The 22,304-nt window shown below is 37.3% G+C and overlaps 1 protein-coding gene and 1 pseudogene across 1 annotated transcript in view; both read left to right on the top strand.

Moving 5' to 3' along the window:
- MRPS35 (mitochondrial ribosomal protein S35) overlaps positions 1 to 22,304 on the top strand; it is a 60,052-nt gene that overhangs the window by 30,970 nt on the left and 6,778 nt on the right. The window contains exons 6-7 of the mRNA XM_003405367.4: positions 8,791 to 8,900; positions 10,298 to 10,367. Coding sequence (XP_003405415.1) covers positions 8,791 to 8,900; positions 10,298 to 10,367 — 180 coding nt within the window. The remainder of the gene's footprint in view (positions 1 to 8,790; positions 8,901 to 10,297; positions 10,368 to 22,304) is intronic.
- LOC135231222 (MKI67 FHA domain-interacting nucleolar phosphoprotein-like) lies at positions 10,374 to 20,697 on the top strand (annotated as a pseudogene).

The raw sequence follows: 22,304 nt of genomic DNA, 5'->3' as shown, positions 1-22,304 counted from the left end.
TAATTTTCTTTTTTTGTAATGTCTTTACCTGGTTTTGGTATCAGGGAGATGGTGGCTTCATAGAATGAGTTGGGTAGTATTCCGTCATTTTCTATGCTTTGGAATACCTTCAGAAGTAGTGATGTTAACTCTTCTCTGAAAGTTTGGTAGAACTCTGCAGTGAAGCCGTCGAGGCCAGGGCTTTTTTTTGTTGGGAGTTTTTTGATTACCATTTCAATCTCTTTTTTTGTTATGGGTCTATTTAGTTGTTCTACTTCTGAATGTGTTAGTTTAGGTAGGTAGTGTTTTTCTAGGAAATCATCCATTTCTTCTAGGTTTTCAAATTTGTTAGAGTATAATTTTTCATAATAATCTGAAATGATTCTTTTTATTTCTTTTGGTTCTGTTGTGATGTGGTCCTTCTCGTTTCTTATTCGGGTTATTTGTTTCCTTTCCTGTATTTCTTTAGTCAGTCTAGACAATGGTTTATCAATTTTGTAAATTTTTTCAAAGAACCAGCTTTTGGCTTTGTTAATTCTTTCAATTGTTTTTCTGTTCTCTAATTCATTTAGTTCAGCTCTAATTTTTAGTATTTGTTTTCTTCTGGAGCCTGATGGATTCTTTTGTTGCTCAGTTTCTATTTGTTCAAGTTGTACGGAGAGTTCTCTGATTTTGGCTCTTTCTTCTTTTTGTATGTGTGCATTTATCGATATAAATTGGCCTCTGAGCACTGCTTTTGGTGTGTCCCAGAGGTTTTGATAGGAAGTATTTTCATTCTCGTTGCTTTCTATGAATTTCCTTATTCCCTCCTTGATGTCTTCTATAACCCAGTCTTTTTTCAGGAGGGTATTGTTCATTTTCCAAGTATTTGATTTCTTTTCCCTAGTTTTTCTGTTATTGATCCCTAGTTTTATTGCCTTGTGGTCTGAGAAGATGCTTTGTAATATTTCGATGTTTTGGACTCTGCAAAGGTTTGTTTTATGACCTAATATGTGGTCTATTCTAGAGAATGTTCCATGTGCGCTAGAAAAAAAAGTATATTTTGCAGCAGTTGGGTGGAGAGTTCTGTATAAGTCAATGAGGTCAAGTTGGTTGATGGTTGTAATTAGATCTTCCGTGTCTCTGTTGAGCTTCTTACTGGATGTCCTGTCCTTCTCCGAAAGTGGTGTGTTGAAGTCTCCTACTATAATTGTGGAGGTATCTATCTCACTTTTCAATTCTGTTAAAATTTGATTTATGTATCTTGCAGCCCTGTCATTGGGTGCATATATATTTAATATGGTTATGTCTTCCTGATCAATTGTCCCTTTTATCATTATATAGTGTCCTTCTTTATCCTTTGTGGTGGATTTAAGTCTAAAGTCTATTTTGTCAGAAATTAATATTGCTACTCCTTTTTGCTTATTGTTTGCTTGATACACTTTTTTCCATCCTTTGAGTTTTTGTTTGTTTGTGTCTCTAAGTCTAAGGTGTGTCTCTTGTAGGCAGCATATAGATGGATCGTGTTTCTTTATCCAGTCTGTGACTCTCTGTCTCTTTATTGGTGCATTTAGTCCTTTTACATTCAGAGTAATTATAGATAAATAAGTTTTTAGTGCTGTCATTTTGATGCCTTTTTATGTGTGTTGTTGACAATTTCATTTTTCCACATAGTTTTTTGTGCTGAGGCGTTTTTCTTAGTAAATTGTGAGATCCTCATTTTCATAGTGTTTGACTTTATGTTAGTTGAGTCGTTACGTTTTTCTTGGCTTTTATCTTGAGTTATAGTGTTGTTATACCTTTTTGTGGTTACCTTATTATTTACCCCTGTTTTTCTAAGTAAATGCCTAGCTTCTATTGTTCTATATCTCCTTGTATCACTCTCCATATGGCAGTTCAATGCCTCCTGTATTTAGTTCCTCTTTTTGATTATTGTGATCTTTTACCTATTGACTTCCATGATTCCCTGTTATGTGTATTTTTTTTTTTTTAATTAATCTTAATTTGTTTGTTTTTGTGATTTCCCTATTTGAGTTGATATCTGGACGTTCTGTTTTGTGACCTTGTGTTGTGCTGGTATCTGATATTATTGGTTCTCTGACCAAACAATATCCTTTAGTATTTCTTGTAGCTTTGGTTTGGTTTTTGTAAATTCTCTAAACTTGTGTTTGTCTGTAAATATCTTAATTTCTCCTTCATATTTCAGAGAGAGTTTTGCTGGATATATGATCCTTGGCTGGCAGTTTTTCTCCTTCAGTGTTCTGTATATGTCGTCCCATTCCCTTCTTGCCTGCATGGTTTCTGCTGAGTAGTCTGAACTTATTCTTATTGATTCTCCCTTGAAGGAAACCTTTCTTTTCTCCCTGGCTGCTTTTAAAATTTTCTGTTTATCTTTGGTTTTGGTGAGTTTGATGACAATATGTCTTGGTGTTTTTCTTTTTGGATCAATCTTAAATGGGGTTCGATGAGCATCTTGGATAGATATCCTTTCGTCTTTCATGATGTCAGGGAAGTTTTGTGTCAGGAGTTCTTCAACTATTTTCTCTGTGTTTTCTGTCTCCCCTCCCTGTTCTGGGACTCCAATCATCCGCAGGTTATCCTTCTTGATAGAGTGCCACATAATTCTTAGGGTTTCTTCATTTTTTTTAATTCTTTGATCTTAATTTTTTTCAGCTATGTTGGTGTTGATTCCCTGGTCCTCCAGATGTCCCAGTCTGCATTCTAATTGCTCGAGTCTGGTCCTCTGACTTCCTATTGCGTTGTCTAATTCTGTAATTTTATTGTTAATCTTTTGGATTTCTACATGTTGTCTCTCTCTGGATTCTTGCAACTTATTAATTTTTCCACTATGTTCTTGAATAATCTTTTTGAGTTCTTCAACAGTTTTATCAGTGTGTTCCTTGGCGTTTTCTGCAGTTAGCCTAATTTCATTTGTGATATCTTTAAACATTCTGTAAATTAGTTTTTTATATTCTGTATCTGATAATTCCAGGATTGTATCTTCATTTGGGAAAGATTTTGATTCTTTTGTTTGGGGGGTTGGAGAAGCTGTCATGGTCTGCTTCTTTAAGTGGTTTTATATGGATTGTTGTCTCCGAGCCATCACTGGGAAACTAGTTTTTCCAGAAAATCCGCTAAAAAAAAAAATGCAGTCAGATCCCTATCAGAGTTCTCCCTCTGGCTCATGCTATTCGGATGTTAATGAAGTCGCCTGGGGAGGGTGGGGGAGGGAACAGAGAGATAGGAGAGTAGCACCTCAGAATATAGCCAGAGTTGCTTGTCTTGCTTGGAATGACTGTTATATCTGAGATTCCCGCGGGCGCGTCGCCTATGTATGCTGGCTTTGTGGAGATTGCCCCCGGGGGGTCTGGCCCGCGGGAGTCACGGTCAGATCCTCCGCTTCCAGCCCCACGCCCAGCGTCAAGGCTCTGCTACTGGGACGGTGCACTCTCGACTCCAAAATCAGTCGCTGCCTCCTGGGGACATCTCGTCCCTCCAGCCGCGTGGCCGTGCCGCCTCCGCGAACCTGTTGGGCCTCCTCCCGGGGTTAGTTCAGATGGGTGGAGCAGCTCCCCGTGTTGTGCCGTGACCGAGTGTCCCGGCTGGGTCGCTGTTCTCCCCGCTCCAATACCAGTTGCTGCCTCCCGGGGACTTCTCCTATCGGCTGCGTCCCACGCCGCCCACGCGTCCCGGCTGGGCCCCTTCCCGGGGTTAGTTCAGGGGGGTGGAGCAGCTCTCCGTGTTTATGCCGTACCTGCATTCAGTCCAGATCCCGGTGGGATGGTTTCCTGGCTGGGACGCTGCTCTTCCTGCTCCAAGACCAGTCACTGCCTCCCAGGGACTTCTCCTACCGGCTGCGTCCCACGCCGCCAACGGAACTGGCTGGTCCCCCTCCCGGGGTTAGTTCAGGGAGGTGGAGCAGCTCTTTGTGCTTGTGCCGTACCTGACTGGTACGCTGGCTCCAGGCTCTGGAAACAATCGCTGCTTCCCCGTATTAGTTCGTTTTCCGTCTCTAAATCTGTGTTTGTTGTTCAGGGGTCGTAGATTGTTACGTATGTGATCGATTCACTTGTTTTTCCTTGTCTTTGTTGTATGAGGGATCCGAGGTAGCGTCTGCCTCGTCTGCCATCTTGGCTCCGCCTCCTGTGGGTTTCTTTTGTTGCTCTCTTTCTATTTGTTCAAGTTATAGGGATAATATTTTGATTTTGGCCCTTTCTTTTTGTATGTGTGCATTCATTGATATAAATTGACTCCGTGCACTGCTTTTGCTGCATCACAAAGGTTCTGAAAGGAAGTGTTTTCATTCTCATTGGATTCTATGAATTTCTTTGTTCCATTCTTAATGCCTTCTATAACCCAGTCTTTTTTGAGCAGGGTATTATTTAGTTTCCAAGTGTTTGATTTCTTTTCCCTGCTTTTTCTGTCATTGATTTCTACTTTTGTGGCCTTATGGTCAGAGAAGATGCTTTGTAATATTTCAGTGTTTTGGATTCTGCTGAGGCTTGCTTTATGACCTAATATGTGGTCTATTCTAGAGAATGTTCCATGTGCACTAGAAAAGAAAGTATACTTGGCTGCTGTTGGGTGGAGTGTTCTGTATATGTCTATGAGGTCAAGTTGGTTGGTTGTGGCATTTAGATCTTCTGTGTCTTTATTGAGCATCTTTCTGGGTGTCCTGTCCTTCACCGAAAGTGGTGTGTTGAAGTCTCCTACTATAATTGTGGAGCTGTCTATCTCACTTTTCAATGCTGTTAGAGTTTGTTTTATGTATCTTGCAGCCCTGTCATTGGGTGCAATATTTAATATGGTTATATCCTCCTGGTATATTGTCCCTTTAATCATTATATAGTGTCCTTTACTTATCCTTTGTGGTGGATTTAACTTTAAAGTCTGTTTTGTCAGAAATTAATATTGCCACTCCTGCTCTTTTTTGATTGTTGTTTGCTTGATAAATTTTTTTGCATCCTTTGAGTTTTAGTTTGTTTGTTTCTCTAAGTCTAAGGTGTGTCTCTTGTAGGCAGCATATAGACAGATCATGTTTTTTAATCCATTCTGCCACTCTCTGTGTCTTTATTGGTGCATTTAGTCCATTTACATTCAGTGTAATTATGGATAGGTATGAATTTAATGCTGTCATTTTGATGTCTTTTTTCTTGTGTTGTTCACAGTTTCTTTTTCCCCACTTAATTTTTTGTGCTGAGTAGTTTATATATTGTCTTCTTTTCTTATTTGTTGTTGTTGATTTTGTTTCTGCTGAGTCTCTGTTTTTCTCTTGTGTTTTATTTTGTTGAGTAGGATAGTTAGTTTCCTTTGTGATTACCCTAATATTTACCCCATTTTTCTAAGTTTAAACCTTTTATTTCTTTATATCGCCTTGTCTTCCTCTCCATTTGAAAGATCTATGACTACATTTCTTAATCCCTCATTCTTGTTTTAATGTTGTTTTCTTTTACATAGTAACGTTGCTGTTTCCTTGTTTTGAGCATTTTTTTAACTTGATTTATTTTTGTGATTTCCCTGTCTGGGGTGACCTCTGATTGCTCTGTCCAGTGTTATAGTCTTGGGTCAATACCTGGTATTGTTGATTTTCTAAGCAAAGAACTCCCTTTAGTATATCTTGTAGTTTTGGTTTGGTTTTTACAAATTCTCTAAGCTTCTTTTTATCTGGAAATGTCCTAATTTCACCTTCATATTTGAGAGACAGTTTTGCTGGATATGATTCTTGGCTCACAGTCTTTTTCCTTCAGTGCTTTATGTAAGTCATCCCATTGCCTTCTTGCCTGCATGGTTTCTGCCCATGTCTTATTGACTCTCCTATGTAGGTGACTTTTCATTTATCCCTAGCTACTCTTAAAATTCTCTCTTTATCTTTGGTTTTGGCAAGTTTGATTATAATATGTCTTGGTGACTTTCTTTTAAAGTCTCCCTTATGTGGAGTTCGATGAGCATCTTGGATAGATACTGTCTCATATTTCAGTGTAAGAGGGAGGTTTTCTGCCAACAAATCTTCAGCAATTCTCTCTGTATTTTCTGTTTCCGCTTCCCGTTCTGGTCCTGCAATCACTTGTAGGTTATTTCTCTTGATAGAGTCCCACACGATTCTTAAGGTTTCTTCATTTTTAAAAATTTTTTTATTTGATTTTTCTTCAAATATATTGGTACCAAGTACTTTGTCTTCAGGCTCACCAGTTCTGCTTTCCACTTGCTCAATTCTGCTCCTCTAGCTTTCTGTTGAGTTGTCTAATTCTGTAATTGTATTGTTAATCTTCTGAATTTCTGATTGCTGTCTCTGTATGGATTCTTGCAACTTATTTAATTTTTCACTTTTCTTGTATGGATTCAGCTCAGGTGTCCAGGTAGCTGGTCATCAAGTCTGTGGTACAGGCTCTGTCCTACAGTCTTAGAGGGACAGGGTGATAGGTGTAGGTACGGGTATCTGGTTGCTGCAGGGGGTCACGCTCTGAATAGGTGAGGACCCTGTTTAATAGGCAAAATGGTATCAATCATCCAACACCCACCTCTCCACCACACAGCTGAAACAGTTGCAGTCTGCCAACAAGGGCCTATTCTGATGAAGTAGGTCCACACAGATCCATGCAGTGGGGGAAAGGTATTCAAAGTCATGGATCATTTGTGCCTGGACAGGAGCCTCTTCTGTCTGGAGCTCCCCAGGTTAGTGGAGCTGTCAAATTATCTTTTCCCCCAATTGCGAATTTATTCCTTCTCCAAGGCCAGGAGGGTGGCTCCAGGCGCTCAACATGGCCTATCTCAGGCCCAGTGAAATCAACAGCCTCTGTAGCTGGTTTAGGGGCGGGGGTGCAGAAAAATGTATGCAAGTACTTAGGTTTTGCCAAGAGCACTGTTCTTCTCTGGTTCCGGAGGTGTGAGTAGGCTGTGTGTTTGGCTGCTTCTTCCTGAGGAAACTGCAGCCCAGTGCTACTACCAGCCCTTTGCAGCTGCTCTGGGAATGGTGCCTGAGGGATCCCGGTGATTCAGGTCCGGCAACTCCTCTCCCCTTCTAAATTGTCTCTCCCTCCCTCTGCTGCTCAGTCTGTTTTCTGACTTTGCCTTAGATGTTCAGGGCTCCTAGCTTGTCATAAATATAATCACGTCATTTGTTTTTTTGGGTCTTTGTTGTAAGAGGGATCACTGGAGGCGTCTGGCTCTTCCGCCATCTTGGCCCCACCTTCCTGAATTTGCGTTCTGTACCACACTTCTTTCCTGCTCCATCAGGGACTGTCTTTTGTGTTCCCTGTCAGTGTGGTCATTGGTGGTAGCCCAGCACCATCTAGTTTTCCTAGTCTCTTGCCAGTGGAATCTAAGTGGTATAGTTTTCTTGATTTCCTATTTGAAATTCTCTTTGTTAGTGTAAAGAAATGCAACAGATTTTTGTGTGTTGATCTTATACCTTGTAATGTTGCTGAATTCTTCTACTGGATTTAATAGCTTTCTTGTGGAATCTTTGGGATTTTCTGTGTATAAGATTATGTCATCTGCAAATAGAGATAGTTTTACTTTTTCTTTGCTGATTTGGAAACCTTTTATTTCTCTTCCTTTTCTTATTGCTCTGGCTAGGACTCCCAGTACAATATTGAATAAAAGTGGAGATAACGGACATCCTTGTCTCATTCCTATGTTTCTCCATTGAGTGTAATGTTGGTGTTGGATTTGCATAAAACCCAGACCCAGTGCCGTCGAGTTGATTCCGACTCATAGCAACCCTATAGGACAAAGTAGAACTGCCCCATAGAGTTTCCAAGGAGCGCCTAGGATTTGCGGAGATGCCCTTAATTATGTTGCGGAATTTCCCTTCTATTCTTTTTTTGCTGAGAGTTTGTATCTGGAAAGGGTGTAGGATTTTATCAAATGCCTTTTCTACATCAGTAGAGATGATCGTATAATTTTTTATTTATCATGTTTTTCACAGTCAAAAAGCAGATCAAAATTAAAAACAGCTCATATTTGTTTAGGATTTTAGAGTTGCCTTATATGTAGACTCATTTATTCCTGACAAAAATCCTGTGAATCAAGTGCTCCTTTTTACTTTATAAATGAGGAAACTGAGTCTTGGGGAGGGAAAATGATTTGTGTAAGGTCAGATAGCTGATACATGGCAAATTTAGAAATAAACCCAATTCTTATGCGTAGCACCAGAGTTCTTTAACTGTACCATACTTGCACATAGAGAAAGTATTTCACATATTTGAACACTTCTCAATTCATGTAGCACCTTTCATGTTAAAATACGGGCATTCGAAGACACACACACAACCATGACTTCCTATGGTTTATTTTGGAGATAATGTTAGTAGTACAGTATTGATTCTTTGGAATATTGGAATATAGCAACGTGAAAACAAAAGTTTGAGAATTCTTTTGAATTTTGGAAAAGGAATGACACTCAGTGCCACTCAACTTCAAAGTCATAGTATTAGTTTAGGTTGGAGACAACAGTTTTGCAGTGCCTTGGAGTGCTAGCAGGTGGCGTGAGTGTACCACACAACTTGTTTTTAATGTATTTTTGAGTTTATGGCGTGAACATTATGTATTTTTTGAACATTAAAATGTTATGTGAACATGAATTTTAAAGCAGTTACTACAGTAAGGATTAGCTTTGTCACTGCTTTTTTTTTCCTCATCTACTTGTTACATAAAAAGCTAGAACACTTAACTTTTCTAAATGGTAAATTTTTAAGTTGTTTTTAAATTTTATTGTTAAAAGATTCCCTTTTACTGTTTCAATGTTAATATAAATAATATTGCTGCCATCTTTTTCACTAAACAAAGTACATAAAGTAATTTTTTCAAATTTCTTTTTTTTTTATTTTTAAGGTTAAACTTTCCAGTCTGAATTTAGATGATCACGCGAAGAAGAAACTTATTAAACTTGTAGGAGAGCGATACTGCAAGACCACAGATGTGCTTACCATCAAAACAGATAGGTAAAGAAAGAAAGGTTCAACAGATTGGCCACATGTGGTTTTATTGTCCTCCAATGCCCTGGTAATCCCCTTTTAAGAAATTACATTGGAGATAGGAGTAGCCTCTCCTTGTATCAACTTATTAGATCAGAGAACTTGTATAATTCCTATTTTTAATATCATCCTGACACTAGCCTGATGCTGCTGAGGTCTTTATGTACATGAAGAGGCTTGCCTAGCGAAATTATTGTTATGTTTAATCTTGATTTTAATATATCTCTATGTAAAACGCAGGGAAGATATTAGAAGAAGACAAAGGATGATTTGCTAATGATTAATTCTTAAACAGTTTTTTACAAAGCCAAAATATATAAAAATTTTGTAGTTCAAAATTAAAATTATTAAAAACACTTTTGTAAATAAGCAGAATTTCAGAGCCAGGGTAGAAATTTTTAAAAGCAGTACTAAATTTATCTTACAGAGCAAAGAAAGGCTGTTTTACTAAATGGTTATTTTATTTCTAGAATTATAGTTTATTTCTAAATTATGTCACAATATAAAGACTTGCCTTTAGAGAAGGAAGAATTGGGCAGATACCTTTGTCTCCTCTTTGCCTCCTCCCTCCCAGTTTCAGAGCCTTTGAGGGTGTCAGAATCACTTAGATTTTAATTATGATCTTTAATGGTGGGAAGAAGTAGCATGACACATAGAGTGACAACAGTATGGAAACAGAAAAAGGTTGGGGACCATGGTTTTGAATTATTACCATATGGAAAGAAATAGATTTGAAATATGTTATTAATAAAAAAAATTTTTTTATTAATATTTTAGTGTCTTTAGAAAATATAAGATGTTTGTACAACTTAAAAAATACCTTTAAAATGTTCTTGTTTCAAATTCTGTCAATGTCAGATAATGTTGCCTTTTTTTAAGTTTCTAAGAATCAATATGAATATATACTTTCATGGTAACAGTTTTTTAGAGTAGAAGACTATTAAATAAACAGAAGCTTTATTATAATACCATAGTACTGGTAAAGTCATTTGTCATGTGAAGGCTTTATTTGTATAATTAAAGAAATTAGAAGTAATCGTTTCCTTTTCTGTATTAGTTAACCTAAAAGTTTAATATGCCATATCATATTTATGTAGAAGTTTTATCTAGTGTTAGGTTATTACTTCCATTTTAAATACAGCAGCAACAGTACAATATTGTGTAGCTGTAGATGGAAATAATACCGGTATTCAGTATCTTCAAGTAATGAATTACATAGACTCTTCTTCTAAGAATTATATTTTGCTCAAGCGGACAGGGAATACCTGATTATAAGTTATCCTCTATGTTTTTTATATTGTATATTTTGCAAATTATTCTCTATATTGAATGTTTAAAATTTTTACTTTCTCTCTCTTTTAAAGGTGCCCTTTAAAGAGACAGAATTATGATTATGCGATGTATCTACTAACAGTTTTATATCATGAATCTTGGGTAAGTGTGTGTGAATGTTTAATAATTTTGTTAGTGATGTTAACTTTTTACAGCAGTCTGTGTGGCAAGTACTCAGTTGAGTGTTTTATGATCTACTAAACAAGCTAAGCTGGCGTTAAAAGCGAAGATCTTGAGATAGATAATGCGTGCCGTCTAGGACCTTACAACAATCGGATGATTAAAATGTCTTTTTAAAATTAAAATTCAGAGTTTTTGACTTGGGCTGGATAATTCAGTTTTGAAGATTGTTTTTTTGTTGTTGTTTGACTTTGGCTGGAAGTTGTCACAGTAATGGAAGAGTAATCATTGCTGTATAACTTGAGAATTTAGAATTCATCCTGTTAGCTAAATAAACTACAGAACAAAGCCCAAAAACTTTGTAGAAAGGTATTTTAAGTGTTTGTTTAAAATTTAGTTAACACCTAGCCTTTGGCGTGACTGTTCTACATTAGGGGCAAGTGAGGGCAATATAATTTTTTAATAGTATTAAAAACAGTGTTATGTCTGACTGAATTTTTGGAGTTTAGTACAAGTACACACATAAAGAAAATTTTGCCATGCTTGAGCATCAGCTCATCTGATTTGAAGTTGATAGCTAATATTTTTAGGTAACTCAAAGTTTTAAAAATTATTTTTAAAAGTTAAGGTAACTTTAGGCATGTATATAAATTTACTTATTTTGGGGGCTAGCATGCTCAGTATGTAGCCCTGGTGGCATAGTGGTGAAGAGCTTGGCTGCTAACCAAAAAGGTTGGTCGTTCAAATCCACCAGCTGTTCCTTGGAAACCCTATGGGGCAGGCAGTTGTACTCTGTCCTATAAGGTCACTATGAGTCGGAATCAACCCAACGACAGTAGATTTGGTTTCTTTGGTTTATGCTCAGCGTAGACAGAGGACTTAATAGTGTTTCATACTAGGAGCGTTTGAAGGAATAGAGATAGCTAGAGAAGGGGTCAGGACTTCTATCTTTAGGTATTCAAAGGACCTCATGTAGGAAGAGGAATTAGATTTGTTTTTTCATGACCCTTAGGGATATAATAAATTTGGAAGCAATAATGAGAGAGACTTCAGTTTACTGAGTAGGAACCTTCTAACAGAGGCATCCAAAGATAGAGTGGGCTATTTGATAGGTACAAAGTGCTACATCCATTGGCCACTTAGGGAGGATATGGTAAAGGAACATAAGCAGTTACATGAGTTGGTTTTTGGAACCTCCTTCCATCCCTGAGATATTGCAATTTTGTGAATACATGTAGCTAATCTCTAAACCATTCAGCATGTCACTGACATTAATAATAAAACAGTTGTAACACAAGCAGAATGAGTGGAAAGGGAAAGAAAATAAAACTTTTTTGCAAGGTTAGTATCGAACAAAAAGTAGCTGGTAGCTCTTCTTTTGAAGTTTCTCATTGTCATAAATAGCTGGATTTTCTCCTTCCTGGCTTCAAGAGCATCATCATAATAGTAGTTAATCTCTCTTTCCTGTCACTTGATTTTAGAAATGCCTTTGGCTTAAAGTAATTAAATTCTCTTTTGAACCAGCAATATAGCTGAATCAACTGCAGCTCTATGGCTGCCTCTTAAAGAGTTAATACCAAATAATAAAAGCCAACCAGTTTGAGTCCCTTATTTTGCCAGAAGCCTGTAAAATGAATTTGCCCCAAAGGAAAAGACAGATACAAATAAATTCAGTGAAAGTTGACTTACTGAATTCTTTGTGTGGTTCGATGACAGAATCCTAACAAGCTTGTATTCTGGATTTATGAAAGAAATCTTGCTTTTGATCTTTATTGTTAATTACTTTGATGCCAGAATAAGTAGCCACATACTACTGTCCTGAACAGATATAATTAAAGAATTCCTATATTAAACCTGGCTCTTAATCCTTTCTAAACAAATTCCATCCGTGAAGAAGTTTGAAGAGAATGCAGATGAGCCATGAAATTTTGTAGAGCTGCTGGAACAGAATTTTTATTGAATTGAAAATCTTTATTCTTTTACCAGCATGGAATTCATACTTGAAATTTATGTTACCACCTGATATTTAATCACATATTTAGCGAAGCTCTTTAATCCATTGCTTTTTTAAAATGTTATTTATTTTTTTGTTGTTGAGAATATACTCAGCAATTTCTACATGTATCATTTAGTGACATTGATTATATTCTTCAAGTTGTATAACCATTCTCACCCCCCTTTTCTGAGTTGTTCCTCCTCCATTAACATGAATTCACTACGCCCTAAGGTTCCTGTCTAATCTTTTGAGTTGCTGTTGTTACTTTGATCCCATGTACGTAGTTCTTAAAAAAGCATAACGCTCAAGGCAGACATTTTTTACTAGTTAAGCTAAACTATTGTTTGGTTTTAAGAAGATTTCAGGGGATATTTTTGGTTTAAGATTTAAAGATTATCTCAGGGCAGTAGTTTCAGGGGGTTATCCAACCTTCATGGCTTCAGGAAGTCTGGAGTCCATGAGACTTTGAAATTCTCTTCTGCATTTCCCCCCGTTGATCAGTATTCTTCTGTGGAATCTTTGATCAGATGTTCAATAATTGTAGCTGGGTACCATCCAGTTCTGGCCTCATGGCAAAGGAGGCAGTTGTTCATGGAAGCAATTAGCCGCACTTTGCATTTCCTCCTCCTATTCCTGACTTTCCTTCCTCTTCTGTTGTTCCAAGCAAATAGTGACCAATAGGTGGGCCTTGGATAAGCTTATAAGACCTAAGGCACTATGCATTGAACTAGGAGGTCATTGCTTTTTTTTTTTTTTCAGTCTAGATTTAGAGTATTTAATACTCAAATGTGTGCTGCTCTTAGCTTTTTAACCTTTCCATGGAGATCACCTCTAAGGAGTGTTGGGAGAAAAGTAGTTGGCAGTTTTATATAGCACATAGTACTGAGACCTCTCTGAAAAAGTGTTCATCTAGACTTGAGTGGTGTAAATGGTTAATGCTAACCAAAAGGTTGGAGGTTTGAGTCCACCCAGAGGTGCCTTGGAAGGAAGGCCTGGTGAGCTACTTCCAAAAAGGCAAGCACTGAAAACTGTGGAGCAGTTCTACTCTGACACACATAGGGTAGCCTCGAGTTGGAATCAACTCAACGGCAACTGGTTTTTTGTTTTGTTTTCTTTTTTAGTGTAGGGAAGGTCTCTTGTTGTATGCCATTCAAAACAATTTGACTATAAAAGTATCAAAGTAGACCACAAAGCATAGACTTCAGGCGGCGCTAGGAAGATGATAACATAAAGATGTACACATAGACTAGTTCTCCTTTAGCAGTTTAAAGAAGCAAAGAGACTTGCAAAAATTAGATTTTAATATTTCAGTATTACACATTGTTAGCATAAAAGTAAATTATTTTTTAACTTTTGGAGCCATACAGACCTGGATTTGAATCCCAGTTCTGTTGCTACCTGTGTGGCTTTGGGTGAACCATTTAGCCACTGAGGCTTAGTTTTCGTGTAAGTGTTCTTGGATGAATTAGGGAGAGTTATGTAAAGTTTCTGGCAAATAGTAGATTCTCAGTAAATGGTGGCTATTAATGTTGTTAATACTAACATGAAGAAAGATCTGTCTTAGAATTTCCAGTTTATTTCCAATTTCCATATACAGCTTGCATTTAATTTTCAGTTTATTCAAATAAATAAAATAAAATCTGCTCTCTGCAGTATTTGAATTTTTAGAATATGTCCCCTACTCATACTCTAACGTAACTGATAATATCAAAACTTTTCAAATTTTAGCTTTCATTATGTGGTAATCTTTCGATTGAAACATAGACACTGGTGGAAAGAAAAGGTGTTTGCTTTAGGAAATGTAGAGATCTGAAGTCAAATGGCAAAGGTTCTTAGATGATTTTGATACTAAATGATTGCTTTTGTAATATTTGCAGTTTTTGACTGTCTTATTTGGATTTCATGATAGTCTTATTGCCCGACAAAAATATATCTAGTTTTGTAGTAAAATTGTCCTGAAAAGTAATGTAATAAAATTTTCTAAGTTTGAGAAATTTACACTCAACCAAAGAGATCATTTTTAAAGAGGATTTTATTGCAAACATATTACATAAAAATGAAGAATCCTTCTGTAGAGCCGTAAGTCACTATTTAATCTGTCTAGTCTCTGAGTTGGTTGTGATCATGCATGCGCATACACGCACACACACTTCCAGGTTAGAGAACATTTGAACAATATTTGTTGGTTACTCTTTCTTGCATTCAACAACAGTTTAGCTCTTGTGTATGAGTTACTGTGTTAGTTATTGATAGGGTTATCCAAACAAATGAGCTTCTGCCCTTAGGCTGATGGTTTTAATAGTCCGTTGAATTAGATAATGGAGGTCTGGGCTTAGTGCTGTGGGAGGCACCAACAAGGACAAATTCTCCCTGGAAGCTTCACAAAAGTGGAGACAGGTTTTGGAAGATGATCAGGAGTTTGTGATACAGAATGACTTTCTAGGCTTTGCAGATTTAGAAAACAAGCAGAAATTTGGTGTGGCCAGGGCATAGAACTAAAGAGATTAGACTGGAAAAATATGTAAGAGGTAGATTGTAAAGCACATTTTTATAGCTAATTTACAGAGTGTGGATTTGTATCAACGGGGCAGCATTGAGCTGATGTAGCATTTCATTAGTTGCTTGAAAAGGCACCTCTTCCACTGTTTTAGTATATATAAAAGAATCAGATGTCAAGTGTGCTTTCATTTATTTTTGTTGTTAGATGCCATTGAGTCCGTTTCAACTCGTAGCAACCCTATGTACGATGGAACGAAACACTTCTGGTCCTGCTGTCCTCATAATCATTGTTATGTTTGAGCCCAGTGTTAACAGCCACTGTGTCAATCCATCTCTTTGAGGGTCTTCCCCTTTTTTGCTGACCCTCTGCTTTATCAAACATGATATCCTTCTCCAGGGACTGGACCCTCCTGATAACGTGTCTAAAGTATGTGAGATGAAGTATCACCATCCTTACTCACAAGGAGCATTCTGGCTGTATTTCTTCCAAGACAGACTTGTTTGTTCTTCAGGCAGTCCATGGTATATTCAATACTCTTTGCCAACACCGTAATTCAAAGGCATCAGTTCTTCTTTGGTCTTCCTTACTCATTGTCCAGCTTTCACATGCATATGAAGCGATTGATAATACCATGGATTGAGTCAGGCGCACCTTAGTCCTCAAAGTGACAACTTTGCTTTTTAACACTTTAAAGAGGTCTTTTGAAGCAGATCTGCCCAATGCAATACGTCGCTGGATTTCCTTACTGCTGTTTCCATGGGCATTGATTGCTTGTGGATCCAAGTAAAATGAAACCCTTGACAACTTCAGTCTTTTCTCCATTTATCACAATGTTGTTCATTGGTCCAGTTGTGAGGATTTTTGTTTTCTTTACGTGGGGGTGTAATCCATAATGAAGACTGTAGTGTTTGATCTTCATCAGCAAGTGCTTCAAGTCCTCTTCACTTCCAGCAAGCAAGGTTGTGTCATCTGCACATTGCAGGTTGTTAATGAGTCTTCCTCCAATCCTGATGCCACATTCGTCTTCATATAGTCAGTGTTTCAGACTATTTGTTCAGCATACAGGTTGAATAAGTATAGTGAGAGAATGCAACCCAGATGCACACCTTTCTTGATTTTAAACCATGCTTTCAGTAGAAATGGCAAACGCTTACTGATTGCCTGTTATTTACAGGATGTTGTTGGATATAGAGGCTAATATAATAAGGGAGAAAACATAGTCTATTCTTCTGAATAACAATCTAGTAGAAACAAGTTGGCTTAGTAATAAATGTTATAAGGATTGTATAACTTCCTGTTTATTTATTCTTCTCTACTCATTCATTTCTTACATATCTTTCATGGTTTTGATTAATACCCACTTTGAGTCTTGTGTTTTGCATAGGGGCAAGTTATATCATCCTATTTTATGTTCTGTATTGGTTATTAGGTTACTTGACTCTGGCCAGTTGTCTTAGTTGCTAATTGTTCCAAGTCCTCCTAACTAATTGGGAGGTCCTCATTAGCAGGAATCTGATCTTACTGTTTTTGTACTTCACAGCCTCTAGCCCAGTGCTAGGTAAGAACCCTAAATGTTTAATAACAGTTATTGAAACATGGTTTATTCCTTTTTGGATTTCCATAAATAAACTTTTGAAGTAGGTTTTCAATCCTATATGTATATTCAAAGGCAAGGTGACAGATCAACAGATCTGTAATATCAAATGTAGCACACGTGTTAAATGTTAGCAATAATTAGCTTAGTGATATAGATTATTAATAATTTATTAATAGAATGGTTAATAAAAAAGCATGCCCAGGGAGCTCCGCATGGAGCGTTTGCGCTGGGGTGTGTTGGACATGGCGGATTTTGCCGGCCCTGCTAAGCCACTCCTGTCGCTGAACCCATAGGAGCAGGCCAAGTTTCAGAAGCAGGTGGCGCAGGCCCGCCGGCGCACGACCCAGCAAGAAAAACTTACTTCTGGAGTAGTCTATGTGGGCCACATACCTCGAGGCCTTTTTGAACCCCAGCTTAAGGCATATTTCTCCCAGTTTGGCACTGTTACAAGACTCAAATTGTCCAGAAGTAAAAAGGTGATTTTATGCCACCTGAAAAGGTACATGAAAAAGTTTTCAAAGACTGGGATGTTCCATTTTCAAAGCCATCATATCCAGCAGTAAAACGGTACAATAAGAAACGGTCACTTACACAGAAGATACGGATGGAGAAGCGATTTAAAAACAAAGAAAAATTACTTAGGAAAGAGTTAGCTAAAAAAGGAATAGTGTGTAATTTTCCAGCATTGATTTTACCAAAGAAGAAAAAAGGAAATGTTTCAAACACAGATCTTCAGAACTCTACAAATAGCCAGGGCTCCACACCAGTTTGTATATCAACATTTTTGGAGAGGCGAAAATGTGAAGTGGCTGAAATAAATGATGATGAGGAAGATAACGAAATCATTTTCAAACAGCCTGTGGCTGGTGTAAAAGAAGAAACCCAAGAGACTCAAACATCTACCCGTTCAGGGAAAAAAAGACGACGACGAAAAAGCAAACAGTGATTCTGGACGTATTTTGTTATTAGAGCTGATTCTTTAAAGTGCAGTGATACGCAGACATTGGCCCAATTTTTGGAAGAAAAACATTTGTTCAAATAAAAGCAGTTGGTAGTTGGGGGAAAAAAAAAAAAGCATGCTCAGTTTTAAGAAATATCTGTCTGGCTGTTTGAGATACTTAATTTTTATTGATGTATGATTTGAATTATGTGTAGATCACGTTTCTTTTTCAAATATTTAAAAGAAAGGCGTTTTCATTCTACATTACTTTGTAAGTTCTCCACAAATGTTTGCTTCTGTGGATTTATTTTATGATGTAAATTTATATTTGACAATGTTAATGGAATCTGTACTCTAGAAAAATACAGACTACTAGCAAAATGTATCTCTTTTACTTCAAGTGCTTATTTTTATTTCACACTTTTACGTGTAAGCTTATTAATATTACCTGTTAATAATAACAGGTTCCCCCTCCTCTCCAAAAGTACAGGGTTCCTATGAAACCTTTAGTAAGCTAAAATGGCGTAAAATGAAGAAGCAATTACCATTAATTTATATGGGAGAATTTTTTGAGCCTTCCAGGACCCAAAAAGCCATGTACCAAATCATACCAAATAACACATAAAACTTTAAATAACACTAACATGTAGTAAAAGCAGGAATGATGTGATAAATACACAGCCTATATAAAGTAAATGCTGACTGTAGCTCCCGGAGAAAGAGCTTGGCAACGTGTGACTCTTGCTGCCCAGGGTGCACGCTGCCTCTTTAACAGCTCACTGCAAAACAAATGCTAAATACTATTTCCAGTTTTAGCCTTTTTTGTAAAAGGGAAACTCCTCTTCCGATTTCTTTTGGTTAGCGAGAACAGGTACTAATGTAGGTCTTTCCTAAAAGCGAAGTGGCATAAATTGAACTTTCAAAAAGCGGGGGGGGGGCACCTGTACTCATTTACCCTCCTCCCTGTCTGTACTCATTTAAAAATGAACAACTAATTAAGCACATTAATTGAACTTCCATGATTGGTGTGAGAATTCATGGTAGACCAGCACCAGTAAAAGGAGACTCAGTGCTACTTTTTACTTGATTTCAGACAGGTAGCACATCTGTCTTTTGTTCTAAAAGTGGATCTGTGTTGTTGCTCTGAGTGTCCATGTGTCTGAGCCTCATCTCTGTGCTGATTCACATGATCGTGTTGGATGAACATAGAAGGTGCCAAAAAAAATAGGGATTGTTCCCTTTTTTAAAAGTGCTTTAAAATAGTACGTCTTTTTTTTTTGAACACAAAAGCATTTATTTTGGCCATCCATTTTAAATTAGTGCAGACTTTGAAGGTCCGGAATAAAAGGAATCATTACAACTCTTCATTGTATATGTGAAGAAATTAAGGCTTAAAGGAGAAGGCAAGTACTTGCCCAAGGTCACAGAATTTTTTAGTAGAACTCAGACCAGAACTGCAGATTCAAGGATTCATATTTTATCCAAGGTGTCGTATTACTTAGTTTTGTTTAACTTTGACTTCCATTATAAAATATTATGGAATAAAAATAAAATGAAATCAATTCTGGAGTTTTAGCTGCTAAAGTTATTGTCTTCTCAAATTTAACAATTGACTAATTGAAAATTCATCTACCTCCATAACCTGTTTTCAGCTGGGAGTTGCATCAGACTTACCTGTGAAGTGTTTTAAGTCTGCAGATGCTAGGACCTTACTGAATCGGAATCTCTAGCTGTGAGACCCAGGCGTGGAGAGCTTTAAAGGGTCCACAGGTGATCCTGATGCTGACCCCTGATTGTGAATAATTTCCTCAGCCTTTGAGTATTGTTAATAAGGAAACTGATGTAAAGGTTGGCACATCTCTTTTAAGACAGTTTTTGTACATGTATTTAGTGCCAAAGCTAAGGGTATGAGGTGGGAACTAGAATGAGAGGGGCAAGAATATGGAGGGATTTGTCTGTCATACATGCGTACGGTTTTAGAATTGAGGTAGGAGGCATTAGGCGGCTGTTCGGAATCCTTGATGGAATGGGGATGGTGATGCAGGCAGCACTTCTCACGTCTCTTTGGCTTCATGCAAATCCTCATTTTACTACTCACACTGAGGAGTCTACCATTTATTTTAAAAACCTTTAAGAAAAGCTTATGTTCTTTCCCACTCAGTGGCTTGAGTCAGGAACCTAAGAGGCATACCATTTCCTTCCCTCTCCCCTCATATCTGATTCATCAGGTCTTTTCAGTTTTAGCTTTTAGATATCCATTAAAACTATCTCCTCGTCTCCATCCCCACTGCTACAATCCTCCTTTAGTTCTTTATGATCTTTGACTGGAGTAACTGTAATAGCCATCTAGTTGATTTCTCTGTCTCGTCCTTCTTCCATATTGCTATGAGAGTAATTGTTCTAAAATTGTCAATATTTCTTCATAAAATCCTTCAGTGGTTCCCCATTACCTAGGATAAGATCCAAACTCTTAGCAAGTCATTGCCAGCAATATACCACCTCAGTAGCAGCTACTCAGAAAATATAGGTTATGTTCCCTATAGCTCGGAGCCCTGGTGGCTCACTGGTTAAGAGCTCAGCTGCAAACCAAAAGGTTGGCAGTTCAAATCCACCAGCTGCTCCTTGGAAACCCCATGGGACAGTTCTCTGTCCTGTAGGGTTGCTGTGAGTTGGAATCAACTCGACGGCAGTGGGTTTGGTTTTTGGTTTTGGTTTACCCTATACCTCAGCTATAATGAACATACTGTGTTTTTTCATAACTTTGCATATGCTCTTCTCTTTGGTTATGATTCTTTTTTCAAATTGATCAGTCTTGTAAATTTACATGAGTCCTTTTTTTTTTTAATACACCTCAAGTGTAACCTCTCTTAGATATGTTCTCCCCATCCTCTCCCCCTCCTTTCCTGCAGTTAGCATTACATATTTTACTCCTATTGTATACATGTCTGCCTAACCGCATTAGACTGTGAGATCACTTAGATGAAGGACCATGCATTTCATTCATCTTTGTATTTCCCTCATCTAGTACAGTGTCTGGTATACAGGTAGTCCCCGACTTATGTTAGGGTTCTTTTCCATTGACTCCATCATAAGCCATTTCTGATGTAAGTTGAATACCTCTTTTTTGTTTTTTTTTGGTCTTCATTATTATTGCCTTTTATTAGGGTTTTTATAAATATGATCCTTGTCTTTGGAGGTTGGAAACTACATATAAACTTACAGATATGTTTTAATACATACATACATATTGCTAACGATAAGATGAAAAAAAAAAAACAAGACAGTTGTGTGATTCATCATAACTCTCATACATCATTAATTGGGGTCTATCTGTATAAGCATTCAGTAAATGTTTTTTTTTTTTTCAAACTTATCTGAATTGAATTCTTAACATATTCAGTTCAGGATTTAGCTTTGGTAGGTGAAAGAGTTGCCAATATTTTTTTCGTTATGGATATCTCCCTCTTCCTATTTCTTCAGATTTTCAAATTCAGGTTTTTTTTTTTTTTTTAAGTAGTTAAGCTGTTTTTCCTCAGATAGCACAATGGCTTACTTGTGATCATGAGAAGTGGAATATTACTATGATTCATGTCCTAGGCAAAGGGAGTTGTAAATAAGATGGTAAGAGGGGACAGATTTGTGTGTTTAGTGGAACAAATTGTTTTTGGACTTCTGTTACATCAGAACATACTGGCCATTGCATTAATTGTTCTATGTTTTTCTTTATATTGAATTTATGCTTACAAGTAAAAACAAAGGATAATAGGTTCAAATTAAATGATTATTTTGCTCTTTTGATGTTATTTTACCATGTCTCTGTTTACGTTTCTTAGAACATGTTCTACCACTACACACAGTATGATCTGGGTCAAGTTAGTTAATTGCCAGGGACCTCAATTTCTTCGTCTGAAAAATACAGACAGTAGTCATACTGCCTTATAGGGTCGTGGTGAGAGTTAAGTAAGTTACTATATGTAAAGTGCTTAGAACAGTGCCTGGTTCATATACCCCGTTGCCGTCAAGTCGATTCCGACTCATAGCGACCCTATAGGTCAGAGTAGAACTGCCCATAGAGTTTCCAGGGAGCGCCTGGTGGATTTGAACTGCTGACCTTTTTGTTAGCAGCAGTAGCACTTAACCACTATGCCACCAGAGTTTTCGCCTGGTTCATATAAGTAGTCTAAAAGCTATTCAGCCTCATCCCATGCCATTTTTCTCACAGTGACCTTTTTTTCAGCTTCTTAAATACACCAGGCTCTTTCCTGCTTCAAGGCCCTTTTGGATGCTATTTCCTTTACTGGAATCAGAATCTTTATCTGGCTCCTAATTGATGTCAGGTCTCCCACTAGACTGGAAGTTCCAGGAGAACACAGTGCCTGGCACAGTAGTAATTGTTATAAATGAATGAATGAGTGAGTGAATAATTGAGCCAGCAGTGAAAAAGAGAACAGAACTATGTGGAATGGAAGGTTGTGTCTTCCAGGGTTGCAGTCAGGGCTCAGGGGCAGGTTCTCCCATTGTAGGCAGGGAAGAAAAGATACATGTGTGTGTACACACACACTCACATATACTAACATGTAAATTAAATGGTATGATTATAAATGTTTAATGATTAAAGTATTAAAATAGCAGTCTATAAATTAATCGAGCTCTTTGCCTAAATGATGTTGAATTTGAGCTTACAGTGGTATTTTTAATTACTTCCAGTAATTTGAGTGTGTAGTTATTTATGCTTTAAAATTAATACAATCTAACTACACTTTTAGAAAAAGAAACTCTTAAAACAACTGACCATATCAACACTGGGTACGTCGGGGTTGAAAATTGTAAATAAAATTTAATCACAGCAGTTTTTAAGCAGTGGCGTTAGATGGACATTGTCTTAG

This window comes from Loxodonta africana, chromosome 4 (genome assembly GCF_030014295.1).
Source record: "Loxodonta africana isolate mLoxAfr1 chromosome 4, mLoxAfr1.hap2, whole genome shotgun sequence".
NCBI classification, from domain to species: Eukaryota; Metazoa; Chordata; class Mammalia; order Proboscidea; family Elephantidae; genus Loxodonta; species Loxodonta africana.
The sequence above is the reverse complement of the archived record's forward strand: the minus strand, read 5'-3'. Positions and strand labels throughout refer to the sequence as shown.